The sequence below is a fragment of the Microcaecilia unicolor genome, chromosome 12, assembly GCF_901765095.1.
Source record: "Microcaecilia unicolor chromosome 12, aMicUni1.1, whole genome shotgun sequence".
NCBI classification, from domain to species: Eukaryota; Metazoa; Chordata; class Amphibia; order Gymnophiona; family Siphonopidae; genus Microcaecilia; species Microcaecilia unicolor.
The window spans coordinates 103645241-103666749 of NC_044042.1; the positions used below are offsets into that span (position 1 = coordinate 103645241).

At 45.6% G+C, this 21509-nt stretch overlaps 1 protein-coding gene across 3 annotated transcripts in view; it reads left to right on the top strand.

The window, feature by feature from the left end:
- B4GALNT2 (beta-1,4-N-acetyl-galactosaminyltransferase 2) overlaps nt 1–21509 on the top strand; it is a 177382-nt gene that overhangs the window by 140796 nt on the left and 15077 nt on the right. For 2 of the 3 annotated variants that reach the window (XM_030221268.1, XM_030221267.1), the window contains 2 exons: nt 11865–12005; nt 12883–13105. In XM_030221268.1, coding sequence (XP_030077128.1) covers nt 11865–12005; nt 12883–13105 — 364 coding nt within the window. Of the gene's footprint in view, nt 1–11864; nt 12006–12804; nt 13106–21509 lie in introns of all 3 variants that reach the window. The other variant, XM_030221269.1, reaches the window with a different exon arrangement.

Sequence of the window (21509 nt, forward strand, 5' to 3'; positions counted from 1 at the left end):
ATTAATTGGAACTTTTACCCAGTGCTACCACAACTTCTGCCATTACCTCCACTACGATTTTCTGCCACCCAGGCGTACTCAATTCTGGGTGAAGATGATCCTTGCATGTCCACTCTCTTAGGCTCTTGCATAAGACCTTTCTTCTTCTCTCTTCAGAGCTGGTTTAGTCATCATATCTTTATGGCTGTTCGCACATTACTTAGCCACTGATTTTGCTTTCTATGCTACCCTGTTGAGCTTTTATTGATAGCAGGTGCGACAGTAATGGGGAGTGAAGAAGCCAGGTGGGCCTACGAGCTGACCTCTCCACCTCTTGCTCTAGATCATTATATGATCTCTTCATCTGTTTCTCTTTATTCAGGGTTACACGCCTCACTGAGTCCAGTTTTTTTCAGTCTTTCACTTCATTTTCTGTCTGAATCTGCTTATAATTTGCAGTTTGCTTTTTTTACTAGGTGATAGTGTGTGTTTCCTACTATAACCATGGTGAAAGATTCTGTCAACATGTAGGTTTTGTGTAGGAATCTGTAGTAGTTCATGTTCTCTTTTCCTAACTGGAGGTGTACTGTTGTTCTACAATATTTGCAGTGCTGACTTTTCATAGGTAGAGTTTGTGCCATTTGAGTTCCTGGACTGGTGCTACTATTATATGGCAAGCTTCTGAAGAGTCCATTTGCTGGGTTTTGTGTTATTTCACACAGTGGAGAGACAATGAGTGTTTAGAGTGAGGAGAGGGGGAAGGTGAAAGACTGGAGATAAAAAGGGTAGAGGCTAAGGAAGTGGAGCAAAAAATGGAAGGGGGATAGGAGAGAGGAAAAAGAGCCAGCAGAAGGGTGGGAAGGGGCAGAAACAGAGAGGGAGGATGTTGTGGAGGAAGAGATGAATGAGAGGAAGGATGAGGAACAGAGATGGAGAGGAAGAAGGTAAGTGGGGAAGCAAGGGCTCTGTGTTTGAAAAGGATGAAAAGTATAAATAGTATAATGGGAAACAAGGACAAAATAAAAACAAAAGAATGGAACCTATAAAATAAGAAAAAAAAAGATGGGAACATGATGGAAAATCTACAGGAAATGCTGAAAGAATAAAATGAATAATTAAACAAAAAAAACTTTAAAAATCAGAAAGAAGAGGAAGTGTGGAAAAAGAAAAATTAATAAGGAAAGGCTAGAGAAAAGAAAAAGCTAAATAAAAATAAAAAGTGGAAGAAATACAAAGATATGAAAAAAATTATTTCCCCTCTTCCCCCCCTCCAGCCAACCGCTGCAGATTTGTTCAACTTCTCTCCCGCCTCCCAGCTACTGGTGACCCGCTGGCGCGCTGCAGGCCTTCTTTCCCCTCACTCCCCTTCCACCTTCGTCGAGCGGCGCTGCGATCTAGCTTTGTCTGCAGTTCTGCAAGTCTGCAGCAGCTGAGTGCAGGGGAGCCGAGCCGCTACGCTACGTGACTGCTTCCTTCCGGCCGGCTTCACATTCATTCTTCGAAACTCTCTGAAGAGGCGGGGCCAGCGGAGGAAGCATATTTTGTAGCGGAGCTAACACATAGCTGCCCGATGACAGGAGGGAGCAGGGAGGGAACAAAACCAGCGGCGTGCTGGCGGGTGGCTGGGGGGAGGCTCAGGAGGGAAAACGGAAGTGAGCAGCAGCAAGGGAAAAGTTTAGGCTTTGAGGTGCACTGTTGCTGGGCGGGCCTGAGCCCAAAGTGGGTGGGCCCAGGCCCATCCAGGCCCACCCGTGGCTACGCCCCTGCCTAACATTCTATTTGCTTTCTTAGCCGCAGCAGCACACTGAGCAGAAGGTTTCAACGTATCATCAACAACGACACCTAGATCCCTTTCTTGGTCCGTGACTCCTAACATGAAACCTTGCATGATGTAGCTATAATTTGGGTTCCTCTTTCCCACATGCATCACTTTGCACTTGCTCACATTAAACGTCATCTGCCATTTAGACGCCCAGTCTCCCAGTCTCGTAAGGTCCTCTTGTAATTTTTCACAATCCTCCCGCGATTTAACGACTTTGTGTCATCAGCAAATTTAATTACCTCATTAGTTACTCCCATCTGTCAGAAAGCAGCGGTCCCAGCACAGACCCCACTAACTGGCCATTTAACCCTACTCTCTATCTTTTAACCAGTTTTCAATCCACAATAGAACACTACTTCCTATCCCATGACTCTCCAATTTCCTCTGTAGTCTTTCATGAGGTACTTTGTCAAACGCCTTCTGAAAATCCAGACACACAATATCAGCCGGCTCACCTTTATCCACATGTTTTTCACCCCTTCAAAGAAATGTAGAAGATTGGTGAGGCAAGATTTCCCTTCACCAAATCCATGTTGACTTTGTCTCATTAATCCATGCTTTTGATTATGCTCTGTAATTTTGTTCTTAATAATAGTCTCTATGATTTTGCCTGGCACCGACATCAGACTCACCGGTCTATAATTTCCTGGATCTCCTCTGGAACCTTTTTAAAAAATTGGCGTCTTACTTTCCTTGATTGTCTTAAACTTTCCTTTTAGTGTTCTTCCCATAAGATCATTGAGCAGTGCTCTGGTTTTGTGAAGTGCTGTCCCACAGAGGTGACATCCTGGTTGGCACTGGAGTGTTTAATATTGTGTCTGTGTAAATTGAGTCATGTCTTTAGCATCTGGCTTGTTTCTCCCTTTTTATATTGAATGATCCCCTTACATGACAGCAGATAAAGGCCATATGACCCATCCAGTCTGCCCATCCTCTGTAACCCCTAATTCTTCCTGTTACACATGATCCCACATGCTTATCCCATGCCTTTTAAAATTCTGGAACAGTCCACCACCTCCACCGGGAAGCCATTCCACGCCTCCACCACGCTTTCTGTGAAATAATACTTCCTCAGGTTACTCCTAAGCCTATTCCCTCTTAACTTTGTCGTATGCCCCCTCATTCCAGAGCTCTCCTTCATTTGAAAACGGCTCTCTTCCTGTACATAAATGCCCTTGAGATATTTAAACGTCTCTATCATGTCTCCTCTCTCCCAGCGTATACATGTTGAGGTTCATAAGCCTGTCCCTATAATTTTTGCATTCAAGACTGCTTACTAATTTTGTAGCCAACCTCTGGACCGACTCCATCCTGTTTATATCTTTCCGTAGATGCGGTCTCCAGAACTGCACACAGTACTCCAAATGAGGCCTCACCAGAGACTTATACAATGGCACTATCACCTCCTTTTTCCTGCTGGTCATGCCTCTCTTTATGCACCCAAGCAACCTTCTGGCTTTGGCCGTCGCTATTTCTAACTGTTTGTAAGCTTTAAGGTCGTCAGACACAATCACCCCCAAGTCCCGCTCTTCCTTCGCACACTGAAGCACTTCACCCCCTATACTGTACTGTTCCCTCAGATTTTTGCGACCCAAGTGCATGACCCTGCATTTTTGGGGATTAAACCTTTAGTTGCCAAATATCGGTCCATTCCTCTAGCTTCGCTAGGTCCTTCCTCATGTCATTCACACCCTCCAGGGTGTCCACCCTTTTGCAGAGTTTAGTACCATCCGCAAAGAGACAAACCTTACCAAACAGCCTTTCCGCAATATCGCTCACAAAGGCGTTAAAAAGAGCTGGCCCTAGGACCGATCCCTGCGGTACTCCACTGATGACCTCCTTTTCTTCAGATCAAGTACATAAGCACTGCCACGCTGGGAAAAGACAAAAGGTCCATCAAGCCCAGCACTCTGTCTCTGACAGCGGCCAATCCAGGCCCCAAGAACCTGGCAAAAACCCCAAATTTAATAACGATCAATGGACTTTTCCTTCAGGAATCTGTCCAGACTCCCTATAAACTCAGCAAGGCCAGCTGCCATCACTACCTTCTCCGGCAATGAGTTCCAGAGTCTAACCACGCGCTGAGTAAAGAAAAACTTTCTCCAATTTGTTTTAAACCTACCACATTCGAATTTCATCTTGTGTCCCCTAGTTCTATTATTGTTAGAAAGTGTAAACAAACGCTTCAAACACTCTACCCCACTCATTATTTTGTAGACCTCTATCAGCCGCCTTTTCTCCAGGCTAAAGAGTCCTAGCCGTCTTAACCTTCCCATTTTTGTCGCCCTTCTCTGAACCTTCTCCAATTCCTTTATATCTTCCTTACTTCCATTCTTGTGCAAAGGAACCACATCCGCCCTTCTCCAGTCCACCGGGACCACTCCAGTTTCTAAGGAAGCACTCCATGTGAGTGACTGTAGGATCCTGTGCAATGTGTTGGCACAGTTTGCAGCTGGGAATATTGCAGGGGCATGTGCCATTCTCTTCTCTTTGAGGTTGTATTTGGGAGTTTGCTTTTCACTAATTTCTGTTTCAAATAAGGTGGCTGTCGGAAGGCCAGCACTGGTGGGGCTGGGAATACTTCTTTCAGTAATTCATCCTCCTGGAGTGGTGGCTGTAGATCTTTTATGCTTCTTCTCAATTTTTCTAGCTCTATGTCATTACAAGAGGGATTCTCTCTGGCTTTCTTCTCTTTCTACTGCAGTAGGTTTTCTCTGGGTATTTAAGGGAAGAAGCAATATTCTTGGAAATTATTTTGGGGGGTTGTAGCCTTTTTGTTTGAAGGAACCAGTCAGCAGGGCCATGCCAAGGGTCTCTGGCGCCCCCCTGCAGACTACCTTGACGTCAGAAGAAGGCGGAACACTGAGCGAACCAATGGAAGGCTAGAGACGTCGGGAATGGGAGCGCCGCCTCCTTCACTGACGCTGCGCTGCCGGAGGAAGGTAAATTTAAAAGAAAAAAAAAAGGAAAGGGATCTTGGGCGGGAGAAGAGGGTGGGCAGTTCCTACATGGGAGCGGGAGGGGCAAGGTAAGCACGCAGCGGCGGCGCCCCCCAGAGGATGGCGCCCCCCCTGCGGCGCTTACCCCGCTTACCGCATCGGCATGGCCCTGCCAGTCAGGATTTTGATGTGTTTATCTATGTCTCTTGGATCAGAGCAGATACGGTGGTGTCATGTGGCTTTGGCTGTATAAAATGGATTTTCTTTGTATGTGAAGGGTGGAAGCTGGAGTTGTTGAGATAGATACATCTGTCCATAGGTTTCCTGTATATCGATTTTTGTATATAGTCACTGCTGATGGAAACTGTGGTGTCTAGAAAGTTGACTTTTTCTGGGGAGTAGTCACTTTTCAATTTTCTTGTAAGATGGCATGTATTGAAGGAACTGTAAAATTGTTTGAGAGTTTCTTCTCCCTCAGTCCAAATCATGAAAATATCAATATACCGGTAGTATTTTAAGGGTTTAGTTTGATACGTATTTTAAAACGTCTCTTCCACTTCTGCCATGAAGGGGTGCCATTCTGTGCCCACAATTTGCAGATAGATATCATTGTTAAAATCAAAATAGTTATGAGTTACAGTAGAATGAATTTGATTCATTTTGTAATGGTTTCCGGTGAGTACTGGTGGTGTACAGGGTGGATGTGTTTTTTTTTTAGGAATGTATCACATGCAGTGATCTGGGCTTTCTATCCCACTATAAACCATAAAATTCTATTGCTTTGTCACTCTCTCTTATCTGCCATCCATCTCTCCCTGTCTCCCACTGTTTCTCACCTAATCCACCCCACCCTCTTCCTGTGAGACTGTCATTGGAATGCCCTTCTCTGAACCTTCTCCAATTCCTTTATATCTTCCTTACTTCCATTCTTGTGCAAAGGAACCACATCCGCCCTTCTCCAGTCCACCGGGACCACTCCAGTTTCTAAGGAAGCACTCCATGTGAGTGACTGTAGGATCCTGTGCAATGTGTTGGCACAGTTTGCAGCTGGGAATATTGCAGGGGCATGTGCCATTCTCTTCTCTTTGAGTTGTATTTGGGAGTTTGCTTTTCACTAATTTCTGTTTCAAATAAGGTGGCTGTCGGAAGGCCAGCACTGGTGGGGCTGGGAATACTTCTTTCAGTAATTCATCCTCCTGGAGTGGTGGCTGTAGATCTTTTATGCTTCTTCTCAATTTTTCTAGCTCTATGTCATTACAAGAGGGATTCTCTCTGGCTTTCTTCTCTTTCTACTGCAGTAGGTTTTCTCTGGGTATTTAAGGGAAGAAGCAATATTCTTGTTATCGATTTTTGTATATAGTCACTGCTGATGGAAACTGTGGTGTCTAGAAAGTTGACTTTTTCTGGGGAGTAGTCACTTTTCAATTTTCTTGTAAGATGGCATGTATTGAAGGAACTGTAAAATTGTTTGAGAGTTTCTTCTCCCTCAGTCCAAATCATGAAAATATCAATATACCGGTAGTATTTTAAGGGTTTAGTTTGATACGTATTTTAAAACGTCTCTTCCACTTCTGCCATGAAGGGGTGCCATTCTGTGCCCACAATTTGCAGATAGATATCATTGTTAAAATCAAAATAGTTATGAGTTACAGTAGAATGAATTTGATTCATTTTGTAATGGTTTCCGGTGAGTACTGGTGGTACAGGGTGGATGTGTTTTTTTTTTAGGAATGTATCACATGCAGTGATCTGGGCTTTCTATCCCACTATAAACCATAAAATTCTATTGCTTTGTCACTCTCTCTTATCTGCCATCCATCTCTCCCTGTCTCCCACTGTTTCTCACCTAATCCACCCCACCCTCTTCCTGTGAGACTGTCATTGGAATGCCCTTCTCTGAACCTTCTCCAATTCCTTTATATCTTCCTTACTTCCATTCTTGTGCAAAGGAACCACATCCGCCCTTCTCCAGTCCACCGGGACCACTCCAGTTTCTAAGGAAGCACTCCATGTGAGTGACTGTAGGATCCTGTGCAATGTGTTGGCACAGTTTGCAGCTGGGAATATTGCAGGGGCATGTGCCATTCTCTTCTCTTTGAGTTGTATTTGGGAGTTTGCTTTTCACTAATTTCTGTTTCAAATAAGGTGGCTGTCGGAAGGCCAGCACTGGTGGGGCTGGGAATACTTCTTTCAGTAATTCATCCTCCTGGAGTGGTGGCTGTAGATCTTTTATGCTTCTTCTCAATTTTTCTAGCTCTATGTCATTACAAGAGGGATTCTCTCTGGCTTTCTTCTCTTTCTACTGCAGTAGGTTTTCTCTGGGTATTTAAGGGAAGAAGCAATATTCTTGTTATCGATTTTTGTATATAGTCACTGCTGATGGAAACTGTGGTGTCTAGAAAGTTGACTTTTTCTGGGGAGTAGTCACTTTTCAATTTTCTTGTAAGATGGCATGTATTGAAGGAACTGTAAAATTGTTTGAGAGTTTCTTCTCCCTCAGTCCAAATCATGAAAATATCAATATACCGGTAGTATTTTAAGGGTTTAGTTTGATACGTATTTTAAAACGTCTCTTCCACTTCTGCCATGAAGGGGTGCCATTCTGTGCCCACAATTTGCAGATAGATATCATTGTTAAAATCAAAATAGTTATGAGTTACAGTAGAATGAATTTGATTCATTTTGTAATGGTTTCCGGTGAGTACTGGTGGTACAGGGTGGATGTGTTTTTTTTTTAGGAATGTATCACATGCAGTGATCTGGGCTTTCTATCCCACTATAAACCATAAAATTCTATTGCTTTGTCACTCTCTCTTATCTGCCATCCATCTCTCCCTGTCTCCCACTGTTTCTCACCTAATCCACCCCACCCTCTTCCTGTGAGACTGTCATTGGAATGCCTCTGTCTTTCACTTATATATTCTGATATTTGTCAACATTTGCTTATTTCCGATCTGAAGAAGAAGGGTTTCCTTTGAAAGCTAATCAAAAAATGTACTTAGTCCAATAAAAAAGGTATCAACTTATTTTCTTTTTTATGTTTTGATTTCTGTGTATTACTTTTAAAAGTAGACTTACACAGCTACCACATCACTTGTTTCAAATTGATGATTGATATTTAGAAAACTATCAGGCTTATTTTCGAAAGAGAAGGATGCCCATCTTTCGACACAGATGGGCGTCCTTCTCCCAGGGTCACCCAAATCGGCATAATCGAAAGCCGATTTTGGGCATCCCCAACTGCTTTCCGTTCTGGGGACAACCAAAGTTCCTGGGGGCGTGTCAGAGGCCTAGCGAAGGCGGGACTTGGGCGTGCCTAACACATGGGCGTCCTCAACTCATAATCCAAAAAAGAAGGGCGACCCTGACGAGCACTTGGGACGACTTTACTTGGTCCTTTTTTTGTTACAACCTGATGTAACGTCCGCGAGGGCGGGGCACGGAAGGAAGGAGAGGTCTGCCCTGCTGCTGCTTGCTGCGAAGGTGAAAGGACGGAGGCGCTTAAGGTTAGTTCAGAGGGCCCAGCAGTGGGTGGAGGGGGGGCCCGGCGACCTCGGATGGGGGGCGACCTCGGGTGGGGTGGGGGACCCGGGGGTGGCCTTGTCCCGGGCCCGGCTCTCGGCGGCCCTGGTGGTGACTGTGAGTTGTGACATGTTGTCTGTCAGTGTCTGTGCTGTCGCAGTGTGTGCCAATTTGTTTGTTGATGATGGGGAGTGTCCAGCCTCTTCAGACTTGTCTTGAGCAGTGTAGGGGTAACTTCAATGATGGCCCTGTTGTAGTGCTCCTCTGCCTCATCGCGGAGTCTGTGAGTAGCCCTATATGAGATGGGGGGAGAGAGAAACCACAGATGTGTTGTGGGGTGATGCATATTGCCGATGTGAGCTAGGTTCTGGGGTTGTGGGGGTGTCTGTATGTGCATTTCTTACCAGCCACTAGAGATCTCTCTGCTCTCGAAATGGTCATGAATCCCTGAGTGTATGATCCAACAAAAAAACCCAAAGGTATGCAAAAGAGCTGGATAAAACACAACAGTCCAATACAGTACAATAAAACTTACTTTTATTCAAATGAGCCCGATGTGGCCACATTTCAGCTTTTGCCTGCATTAGGGACATAAACATTGATCAATCTCCATGTAGTAAAATTATGGTGCTTTGAAAATGAACCTCTAAATCTGCCAGATATATTCCACTAATAATTCACTTAAAAAGAGCAGTCTCAAGCCACGGAAAAAGGAAACTTGGCACTGAAGCTTTTGTCTGGCAAAGCTAATCAGATCAGAAGACACACTGTTTAGGAAACACCGGTCTGTGCCAGAGCCGGTGATGGGAGGCGGGACTGGTGGTTGGGAGGCGGGAAATACTGCTGGGCAGACTTGTATGGTCTGTGCCCTGAATAAGGAAGGTACAAATCAAGGTAAGGTATACATAACATAACACAGTAACATAGTAGATGACGGCAGAAAAAGACCTGCACGGTCCATCCAGTCTGCCCAACAAGACAAACTCATATGTGCTACTTTTTGTGTATACCTTACCTTGATTTGTACATGTCCTTTTCAGGGTACAGACCGTATAAGTCTGCCCAGCACTATCCCTGCCTTCCAACCACCAGCCCCGCCTCCCACCACCGGCTCTGGCATAGACCGTATAAGTCTGCCCAGCACCATCCCCGCCTCCGGCTCAGCCACCCAATCTCGGCTAAGCTCCTTAGGATCCATTCCTTCTGAAAGGATAGAGAGGGCCGAAGGGGTGGAGAAGTGGCACTGTACGTGAGAGACAATAAGTACATAAGTACATAAGCACTGCCATACTGGGAAAAGACCAACACATATGAGTTTGTCTTGTTGGGCAGACTGGATGGACTGTGCAGGTCTTTTTCTGCCGTCATCTACTATGTTACTATGTAACTTAGAGGAAAAATATAAAGGAAGCAGCAAAACTAACAACCAGCAAGGCAAGGACCAAATCCTGCAGCTGCTCTATGTTATCTTGGGAAAATTGCTTAACCTTCCATAGCCTCAGGTACAAAATTAAATTGTGAGCTCTCTGGGGACAAGGAAATACTCGCTGTACTTTAATGCTATGCTATGTTATATAGTTCTTATATCCTGCTATATTCCAGTTAGATTCTAAGCGGATTACATCAATAAGAAATCCTACACATTAGGAGAATTACATCGTCTTTCCAACAAACAAATGGGTCTTTATGATATACAACGGTAGCATTTTCCAAGTTTTCACTCCTTGATACAGAAATGAAGACTCTAAAAATAATTTGTTCTGTATGTGAGCTAAATTCAAATTAGAATTAGAAAAAAGGGCCAACTTTTCAAATGTATTTTAGTTTTAATCCTGGGAATATTCAGCTGGTGGCTAAATTAGACCTGGGTATTCAGTGGAGGAGTAGCCTAGTGGTTAGTGTGGTGGACTTTGGTCCTGGGGAACTGTATTGGGCAATCAAGCCATTGTGACATCACTGATGAGGTTGGCTCTTATTGGTGGAATGAGTGGAGGAGTAGCCTAGTGGTTAGTGCAGTAGACTTTGATCCTGGGGAACTGTATTGGGCAATCAAGCCATTGTGACATCACTGATGAGGTTGGCTCTTATTGGTGGAATGAGTGGAGGAGTAACCTAGTGGTTAGTGCAGTGGACTTTCATCCTGGGGAACTGTATTGGGCAATCAAGCCATTGTGACATCACTGATGAGGTTGGCTCTTATTGGTGGAATGAGTGGAGGAGTAGCCTAGTGGTTAGTGCAGCGGACTTTGATCCTGGGGAACTGAGTTTGATTCCCACTGCAGCTCCTTGTGACTCTGGGCAAGTCACTTAACCCTCCATTGCCCCTGGTACAAAATAAGTACCTGTATATAATATGTAAGCTGCATTGAACCTGCTATGAGTGGGGAAAGTGCAGGGTACAAATGTAACAAAAAAAAAAATGCCAGTCCATGTGCGGGTACCAGCATTGAAAATCCAGGTCTGACTACATAGGTCCCAAAACCTGTATAAGATATTGATGTAGGTTTTAGCTGAATATCGGCTGGGAACCAAATAAGGATATCTGGTCAGGTCCTCCCCCAGTCTGATTCTGATTCCCCTCCCTGCCTCCCCCCCCTCAAAATCACTGACCCTCCCAAAAAGAGTCAACCCCCTTCCTCCCTCCCTCCCTCCCCCTCCCAACAATCTCACCCTCAAAGAACACCCCCCCTCCCGGTGCTCCGGTGCTCTACTGTGGGAAGGGCAAGATGGTTGTTCATGGGGCATAGGCGGTCGGTGGCCAAACTGTTTGGGGAGGCTAAAGTGGGTGGGGTTAGGGGTGGGGTCAGGGGTGGAGCTTAAATCCATAATTGTCTGATAACATGCAGAAAAAATAAATAAATGTATTTATTTATTTATTGTGAACATTTATATCCCACATGCACAACTTTGTGCAAAAACACACTCAGAACCTTACTGTACCATAAATATTACACTGGGCAGAACCTAATACACCAATATACCACCCATATGGAAAATGCAGACCGTCAACAATATGAAACAAGGGATCATATCATCACAATTCTCATGTAGAGCCACAAAACACCCTAATTCATGTTTAATGTGGGATAAAATGCCATAAATAAGTACATAAATATAAACTTTTAATGTTGAGCACCTGATTCTCAAAGTGGACATATTCCAAACACTATAATGAAAATAAAATGATCTTTTCTACCTTTGTTATCCGTTCTGCTGCTATCTGTCCTCAGTGCAGGTCAGGAAGTCATCCTCATTAAATATCTCCCTGGCAACCCAGGACACCTCCAGCCAACCCCCCCTGCTTTCCCAGCAGTAAGGTAAACAAACCATAAACCAATTTCTACAACTGCTAGAGGGCTTTCACTGCAGCTCCTGCTGTGAGGATGGAGGTAAATCAACAATTTAATCTCCTCAGAGCAACTGGACTCCACAGCTGATCCATTCTGCTGCAGCAGGGGGGAGGCTTAGCCTCTCCAAGCCTCTTATACCGGGCGCCTATGTCATGGGGGCTCTAGCTTCAAAATGTTTCTGTTTGGATTATATGAGAGTTAGTGGTTAATGTAACTGGCTTTCCTGCATTTTGAATGTTTTTCTTGTTATAGGGTTGGTTTGCAGGAAGAAATCTGGCAGTATCTCAGGTGACAACTAAATATTTCCTTTGGATTGATGATGACTTTCTATTCAATGAAAAGACTAAAATTGAGAAGATGGTTGATGTCCTGGAAAAGACAAACTTGGATGTGGTAAGAGCTGAGAACACGTCTGCAACCTTGCAGTGAATCTTTCAAAATCTACAGCCAAATAAGCAAGGTTTGAAAAATTCTTTCAGGTCTTAGTCACACTGTCTATATGGTACCTGACAATCGGAGGCTGACCCAACATAACTAAATTCTTACAAATGGTTGCTCGATGATCTGGGAAACTACAGACTCGTAAGCCTGAAGTGAGTGCCAGGCACAAGAGCTGAAGCTATTATAAGGAATAGAATTACTGGTTTCATGGGACAAAGCCGTGGCTTTCCTAGGTTGTTTGCCACCTCCCAAAGCGCGTCCCTAACCTCCTTGCCTGCACGGAGCAGGAACACGGCTGCCGGTCACCTGCCCTGGATTAACTGGGATTAAACCAACCAGCCAGTGAATATCGGGTGGTACCTTTTTATCAGATTCCACGTACAATTTACTTAATTTTCTGTTTTCAAGATCTAACAGGACAATTCCTCATCACTTAGCACTAATATTCAGCAGCAGCACCCACTTAAATATTAGCAGCCAGCCCATTTTAACTGGGAAGGAAACTCTCCTACCCAGTTAAATTATTTTGAATATCAGCCCCCTAATATTTAAAATAGAAAAACAAAACAATTAAAAAGAAGTCTCTTACCACCCGGATTCCATTTAGCAAACCAAGCAACAAACATCAAATACAACTCAGCAAATCACCAATTAATCAAAGTAAAAACAAAACAAAACATTGAGCCCATCTGCCTGCTGAGAATGTTTTATTGATGTGCTGAAATTCCTTTAGCATGAGGTAACTACATAAGTCTCTAATTATTTGAAAATCAGCCCACTGTGTGACAGGATACTTTCAAAGGCTTAGAGTGATTTCTGTTTTGTACAGGTAGGTGGTGGAGTCAATGGGAACTTTTTCAGTTTTAAACTGCTACTGGAGGAAGGAGGTGAAGATGGAGACTGTTTACACTGGAGATCTGGCTCTTACCACCCACTGGAAGGATTCCCAAACTGTGTGGTCACTGGGGGCGTAGTGAATTTCTTCTTGGCCCATACTGAGAAAGTACGAAGTGTTGGCTTTGATCCAAAACACCAAAGAGTGGCTCACACAGGTAAATAAGGCCTCTGATTGTCACAGATAAACCATGTTTCAGATAAATGGAGTCTACTTATCACATGTAGACAAAAATATTATATAGGTAAAGCATCTGATCATCACACAAGTAAAAAGAAAACATCCTATACAGTTCAAAAAACCTGAGCACTGGTGTTTCAGAAAGCACCTGGGTCCCGTGTGTCAAAGAGATTTCCTGGAGTAAAACAGTGCTCCAGGAAATGGGAACTTTAATTATTGACCACCCTCAGTGAAGGCAATGCAAGTAAATTTGGCAGCATTGTCAAGAGACATTTCCAGGGTCAGAGATCCAGTGGGTTATGCCATAATATGAATAGTTTTGTATAATGAAAACTCTGGATGTAGCTTCTAACATAACAATGACCCACCAAGAAAACAGGTGAAAATCTTTGCAGCTGCTTTGATTATTTGTGCAAATCCTGTGGTATAACAATCCTGACAGTTTGGTTTTGTCTGTTGATAGCATTAGTAACACATCAATCAATTAAGAAGCTAATATTTATTTTAATTTTTGTATTATCTGTATATGTCACATCACTTCACAGACCTGACGTAGTTTACTTTCTGAGAAGCTCAATTTTTGTATATGTCGACTGGGTAGGAATAGGGATGTCCAGGTTTTTGGGCATTCACAGTTTCCCAAGTATTTACAAAAGGCTCACTGACTGCAGAGCATTTTTTAAAATGAGTATAAGGATATGGAAAATACACACAGCAGGAACAGCTATTTTACAAAGGAATATATTCAAAAAATAGCACAATCACTCAAGGAGAAAGGCAGGAAGGAAGAAAAGAAGAAAAAACCTGGTCAAAGGGAGGGGGCTTTGGTCCCTGGGTTGGTCTGGGACGCTGTTAGGCCTCTCTGGGGCTGGCCTCGACTGGTCCCAGCTCTGTTAGGACTCATCCCAGTTCCGAGTTTGTTCCAGGGCCAAAGAGAAGCCAGAATGTGGCAGGCATGAGTGGGTGCACTGCCACAAATACAGGAGTAGGAAGAAGCAGGCCGGCAGGAAAATGGCTGTTTCTAAGCCTGACCTGCCAGAGTTCCTATGCATGCGAGGTAGCTCTCTCGTGTGCAATTGTGGTGACCAGAGCTCAATTTTGACTGCTTGTTTCATCGTGGACAGCTGCCAGCAGCGAGTGAAGAGAGCTATTTCGCTGGTTGGGCAGCCGCAAATTTTAATTATTGAGGGGGTCTTTTCCTAAGGCGCGCTCATGTTTTTAGTGCACGCTAACCTTTAGAGATGCCCATAGGAATGCATTGGCGTCTCTAATGTTTAGCGTGTGCCTATTTTTAGCGTGTGCTAAAAACATGAGCGCACCTTAATAAAAGACCCCTTTAATTTGTTGGTTTTTAGGCTTGGGTTCGGTCTCCAGGGAGCAGTTTAAAAATTTCTTTTTTTTATGAGGTTTCAAGGCTCTTGAAAGGCAGACTCAGGTATTGTAGGGCCTTTAAAAATATATATTTTAAGTAATTTTCCACTGCTTATGGTGCAGGGCTTCCGGGCCCATCGGTTGTGGCCGCAAAAGAGAAAACTTACTTAAATTTTTCTTGAACTCTGGTAGTTTTCAGTGTATTTTGAAGTCAATGTCTGGAAAAAATGTGTAGCGTTTAAAAGAAAAGTGATTTTTAAATTTTGAAGGTCTCATCAAACAAAATAAAACATGGAAAAGAAAATAAGATGATACCTTTTTTTATTGGACATAACTTAATACATTTCTTGATTAGCTTTCGAAGGTTGCCCTTCTTCCTCAGATCGGAAATAAGCAAATGTGGTAGCAGATAGTATATATAAGAGAAACATCCAAGCATTTCAGAGATAGTCTAACAGGGATAGGTGAGAGGAGGGTGATAAACAGAGAAACACAACTTTATCGTTTATAATGGGCTAGAAAACCCAGGTCCTTGTTAAGTCCTGTCTGTTGGGTGTCAAAATATTCAATCATTCTGACTTCAAAGGTCTTACGTTCCTGTATTGTTTCAGGATTCTTACTATGAAGTCACTGGTACAGTGATCTGGTTTTGTAAAGTGTTGCCTCACAGGGGTGGGAACAAGGCTGGCACCAGCATTCTTTATGTGATGCCTATGTAAATTAAAGCATCTGGCCTGTTTCTCCAATATAGCATCCTTCGTTACATTTTTTACACTGAATGCTCCAGGCCAGATCCAAAGGGCTTTATTCTATCCTCATCCTTCTTGATCTGCTGCTTTTGACACAGTCAATCACAGCTTACTCCTCGATACGCTATCCTCGCTTGGTTTTCATGGCTCTGTTCTTTCTTGGTTTTCTTCTTATCTCTCCAAACGTACTTTTAGCGTATACTCTGGTGGATCCTCTTCCTCTTCTATCCCGCTGTCAGTTGGTGTACCTCAGGGATCTGTCCTGGGACCTCTACTCTTCTCCATCTATACTTCTTCGCTTGGTACTCTGATCTCATCCCATGGTTTTCAGTATCATCTTTACGCCGATGACTCCCAGATCTACCTCTCTACACCAGAAATCTCAGCAGGCATCCAGGCCAAAGTTTCAGCATGCCTGTCTGACATTGCTGCCTGGATGTTTCACCGCCATCTGAAGCTAAACATGACCAAGACTGAGCTTCTTATCTTTCCACCTAAACTGACCTCTCCTCTCCCCCCTTCTCTATTTCTGTGGATAATACGCTCATCCTTCCCGTCTCATCAGCACGTAACCTTGGGGTCATCTTCAACTCCTCCCTCTCCTTCGCTTCACATATTCAACAGACTGCTAAAACCTGTCGTTTCTTCCTCTATAACATCACCAAAATTCGCCCTTTCCTTTCTGAGTATGCAACCAGAACCCTCATCCACACTTTATCACCTCCCGCTTAGACTACTGCAACTTGCTTCTCACAGGTCTCCCACTGAGCCATCTCTCTCCTCTTCAATCTGTTCAAAATTCTGCTGCACGACTAATATTCTGCCAGTGTCGTTATGCTCATATTAGCCTTCTCCTCAAATCACTTCATTGACTCCCTATCCGTTTCCGCATTCAGTTCAAACTCCTCTTACTGACTTACAAATGCATTCACTCTGCAGCTCCTCAATACCTCTCCACTCTCATCTCTCCCTACACTCCTCCCCGGGAACTCCGCTAACTGGGCAAATCTGCACCCTTCTCCTCCACCGCTAACTCCAGACTCCGTTCCTTCTATCTTGCTGCACCGTATGCCTGGAATAAACTTCCTGAGCCGGTACGCCAAGCCTCATCTCTGGCCATCTTCAAATCTAGGCTAAAAACCCACCTCTTCGATGTTGCTTTTAACTCCTAAACCTTAAGTAGAGGAGTGTGGTAGCCGTGTTAGTCCACTCTTAAGGTTATCAATAGAAATCAAACAAAATAAAACATGGAAAAGAAAATAAGATGATACCTTTTTTATTGGACATAACTTAATACATTTCTTGATTAGCTTTCGAAGGTTGCCCTTCTTCGTCAGATCAGAAATAAGCAAATGTGCTAGCTGACAGTGTATATAAGTGAAAACATTCAAGCATTACTATGACAGTCTGACAGGGTGGGAGGATGGGGGTGGGTAGGAGGTATGCATGGGGACATCAAAGCATATCATTGATATTCTAACAGGATGGGTGTGGATAGGTGAGGGGTGGGGTGATCAACAGAGACATACAGCTTTATGGTTTATAATGGGCTAGGAACCCTAGATCCTTGTTAAGTCCTTTCTGTTGGGTGTTAAAATATTCAATCATTCTGACTTCAAAGGTCTTACGTTCTTGTATGGTTTTACTACTACTACTACTACTTAGCATTTCTATAGCGCTGCCAGGGTTGCGCAGTGCTGTACAAGTTTAACATGGGGAAGGACTGTCCCTGCTCAAAAGAGCTTACAATCTAAAGGTTACAAACTATGTAGTCAGTGTAGGTATCATGAATGGGGAAGGTGGTTATGCGCCAAAAGCAAGGGAGAAGAGATGGACTTTGAGTAAGGACTTGAAAATAGGCAGGGAGGGCGCATGGCGTATGGGCTCGGGAAGTCTGTTCCAGGCATATGGTGATGCGAGGCAGAAGGGGCGGAGTCTGGAGTTGGCGGTGGTGGAGAAGGGTACAGATAGGAGTGATTTGTCCTGAGAGCGGAGGTTACGGGTGGGAATATACGGGGAGAGGAGGGTAGAGAGGTAATGGAGGGCTGCAGATTGAGTGCATTTGAAGGTTAATAGAAGAAGCTTGAACTGTATACGGTAGCGGATCGGGAGCCAGTGAAGTGACTTAAGGAGAGGGGTGATATGAGAGTATCGGTTCACGCGGTAGATAAGACGTGCGGCAGAATTTTGGACAGATTGAAGGGGGGATAGATGGTCAAGCGGGAGGCCAATGAGAAGAAGGTTGCAATAGTCAAGATGAGAGGTGACGAGCGAGTGGACGAGGGTTCGGGTGGTCTGTTCAGAGAGGAATGGGCGGATTTTGCTAATATTATAGAGGAAGAAGCGGCAGGTCTTAGCTGTCTGCTGGATATGGGCAGAGAAGGAGAGGGAGGAGTCGAAGATGACTCCGAGATTGCGGGCTGAAGCGACGGGGAGGATGAGGGCGTTGTCAACAGAGACGGAAAGTGGGGGAAGAGGAGAAGCGGGTTTGGGTGGAAAGACAAGGAGCTCAGTCTTTGCCATGTTCAGTTTCAGATGCCGGTTGGACATCCAGGCAGCGATGTCTGAAAGGCAGGCCAAAACTTTGGCCTGGGTTTCGACCGTGATGTCGGGAGTGGAGAGATAAAGCTGGGTGTCATCAGCATAGAGATGGTACTGGAAACCATGTGATGAGATCAGCGATGTGTAGAAGCGGTCCAAGGACAGAACCTTGAGGAACCCCAACAGAGAGCGGGATGGGGGTGGAAGAAGAGCCATTAGAATATACTCTGAAGGTGCGTTGGGAAAGATACGAAGAGAACCAGGAGAGGACGGAGCCCTGGAACCCGAATGAGGACAGTGTGTCAAGAAGTAAATTATGATTGACGGTGTCAAAGGCGGCAGATAGGTCGAGGAGGATGAGGATGGAATAGTGACCTTTGGATTTGGCAAGGAACAAGTCATTACAGACTTTAGAGAGTGCTGTTTCTGTTGAGTGTAGTGGGCGAAAGCCGGACTGGAGCGGATCGAGGACGGCCTGAGAGGAGAGGAAATCAAGGCAGCGGCTGTGGACAGCGCGTTCAAGTAATTTGGAGAGGAAGGGTAGAAGAGAGATGGGGTGGTAGTTGGAAGGACAGGTGGGGTCTAGTGATGGTTTTTTGAGAAGTGGTATGACTACAGCGTGCTTGAAGGTGTCAGGGACAGTAGCAGTGGAGAGAGAGAGGTTGAGGATGTGACAGATTGAGGGGTTGACTGTAGGAGAGATGTTGTTAAGCAGATTGGTGGGAATGGGATCAGAGGAACAGGTGGTGCACTTAGAGGAAGAGAGAAGGTGAGCAGTTTCCTCTTCGGTGATCTCAGGGAAGGAGGAGAAGGAGGCCAGGCTAGGTTGGTTGGGGGAGTGGGTTAAGAAGTCACAGGGAGGAGAAGGCTTGGAAGTGAATTCAAGGTTTATCTTCTGCACCTTATCACGGAAGTAGTCAGCTAGTGTTTGAGGAGAGAGTGAGGGGGGGGGGGTGGGAGCGGAGGGCACTTTAAGTAGGGAGTTGAGGGTGACGAAGAGGCGACGAGGGTTGGAGCCAAGAGAATTAGTTAATTGAGAATAATATTCCTGTTTGGCAAGGAATAGGGAGGACTGGAAGGAGGATAGCATGAATTTGTAATGGGTGAAGTCTGATAAGGTGAGAGATTTCCTCCAGAGTCGTTCAGCAGATCGGGTGCAGGAGCGAAGGTAACGGATGCAAGGTGTTAACCAGGGCTGAGGATTAATGCGCTTAGTGGGTCGAGAGACAGATGGTGCTAGGGTATCCAGAGCAGTGGAGAGAATTTCATTGTAGGCAGAGACAGCCGTGTCGACAGATTCGGAAGACGAGATGGAAGGGAAGAGATTGGAGATGTGAGAGGATAGGGTAGGGGGGTCAACGGCCTGGAGATTCCTGAAGGCAGTGGCTACAGTTGGGCGAGGTTGAGGGGGAGGGTGATGGTGTGAGGGTGATTAGGTGATGATCTGAGATAGGAAGGACTGAGGTGCAGAAATTGGAAGGTGAGCAGGAAGAGAAGAGAACGAAGTCGAGACAATGGCCATTACGGTGAGTAGGGGTGGTAGAGCATAGTCGGAGGTTAAAGGAGGATGTCAGAGTGAGGAATTTAGAAGCGTAGGAGTTACCTTTCAGGATTCTCACTGTGAAGTCACTGGTACAGTGTCCTGGTCCTGTAAAATGCTGACCAACAGGCGTGGGAACCCTACTGGCACCAATATTGTTCATTTGATGTCTATGTAAATTGAATCTTGTCTTAAGCATCTGGCCTGTTTCTCCAATATAGCATCCTTCATTACATTTTTTACACTGAATGATATATACCACATTGGAAGATGAGCAAGTGAAAGATCCCTTTATGTTGAATATCTTTCCTTTGTGGATAACTGTGGGGTCCTGTGAAATATTTTGGCATAGTTTGCAACTGGATAAATTACAGGGACGTGTGCCCGTCTGTTCCTTTTCAGTCTGTAATGGAAGTTTACTTCTGATTAGCTTGTGTTTTAAGTTGGGTGGCTGTCGGAAGGCCAGTACTGGTGGGGATGGGAATATCTCTTTCGGTAATTCATCCTCCTGGAGTATAGGTTGTAGATCTCTTATGATTTTCCTCAGTTTTTCCAGCTCTGGATTGTATGTCACTACAAGGGGGATTCTGTCTGTGGATTTTTTCTTCTTGTACTGTAGCAGATTCTCCCTGGGTGTTTTGAGGGAGGAGGCAATATTCTTGGAGATTATTTTGGGGTTGTAGCCTTTCTGTTTGAAGGATGCAGTCAGGCTTTTAAGGTGTCTGTCTCTGTCCCCTGGGTCAGAGCAGATACGGTGGTATCTTGTGGCTTGGCTGTAAATGATGGATCTTTTTGTATGTGAAGGATGGAAGCTGGAGTTGTGGAGGTAGCTGCATCTGTCTGTGGGTTTCTTGTATATAGATGTTTGTCTTGCTCCGCCAAAGGATGAGCAGCTTGCTGGTGTGAGCTCTTGGATCCGGCCGGAGACAGCGGAGTAAACCCCTCCTTCTCCAGAGGACAGCCGACCCACCCCCACTCTTCGCCTGGGAAGGCCGCCGTTCCCTGGAAGTTGAGCCTCCAGGTGCGGGCAGCCTACAGGGCTTCGGGAACAGGGGGCGGACAGGCCTTCTGGAAGAACCAGACAGCAAACTAGGGGATTCAGTAGCAGGCAGTGGACGAGGCAGGCAGCGGTCAAGGAGAGTCAGTAGCAGGCAGAGGTCGAGGCAGGCAGCGGTCAAGGAGAGTCAGTAGCAGGCGGTAGTCAAGGCAGGCAGCGGTCAAGGAGAGTCAGTAGCAGGCAGTGGTCGAGGCGGGCAGCGATCAAGGAGAGTCAGTAGCAGGCAGTGGTCGAGGCGGGCAGCGATCAAGGAGAGTCAGTAGCAGGCAGTGGTCGAGGCGGGCAGCGGTCAAGGAAAGTCAGTAGCAAGCAGTGGTCGAGGCAGGCAGCGGTCAAAGAGAGTCAGTAGCAGGCAGTGGGCAAGGCAGGCAGCGGTCAAGGAGAGTCAGTAGCAGGCAGTGGTCGAGACGGGCAGCGATCAAGGAGAGTCAGTAGCAGGCAGTGGTCAAGGCAGGCAAAGTCCGATAGCAAGGTACAGAGTTCCATCCAACGATGCGGAGCTCTCAGGAACAAGAAGCCGAAGCACTGGCCAGGAGGAGTGGTGCTCCTTAAGTAGGCCTGCTCAATAGCGTGGGGCCCCAGCTGGTGCTTCCTGCGGTTGAGCCTTTACGTAACCAATCCAAGGTGACGCTAGTCACCGCTTCCCCTGCTTGGTCCCACGACCGGAAGAGATGCCAGCTATCCTCCGCCGGCGCCATGTTGCAGGGGTTCCATAACGGAACTGGAAAGCCGGCCATCGGCAGGAACAAAGCGGGAACAACTGGCGATCCTCTGCAGCTGGACTAAAGGTAATGGCCGCCTCTCCCTACTGGCTGGCGATGGCCGGCCACCGGAGGACCCGCGGCGAAGGCCGGCCATCCCTGGCGGCCCCGGGCCCCACGGTCCACCGGCGCCAGCGGCGAGCAGGCGCGCGTTGGTCCTGACGGAAGACGGGACAGTTTGGAATCAAAACCCAAATATTAGCGATCAGCTTCCGCTCCGGGGGAATGGAGATTTTCCACCTGGACTGGAGACCAGGTTATTTAAGAGATGGGCAGACATGGGAATCAGCCTAATGGAACACATAGTAAATGAGGAAGGAGGTTTGTATACATTTCAAGACCTAGGGCGGAGACTTTCTCTA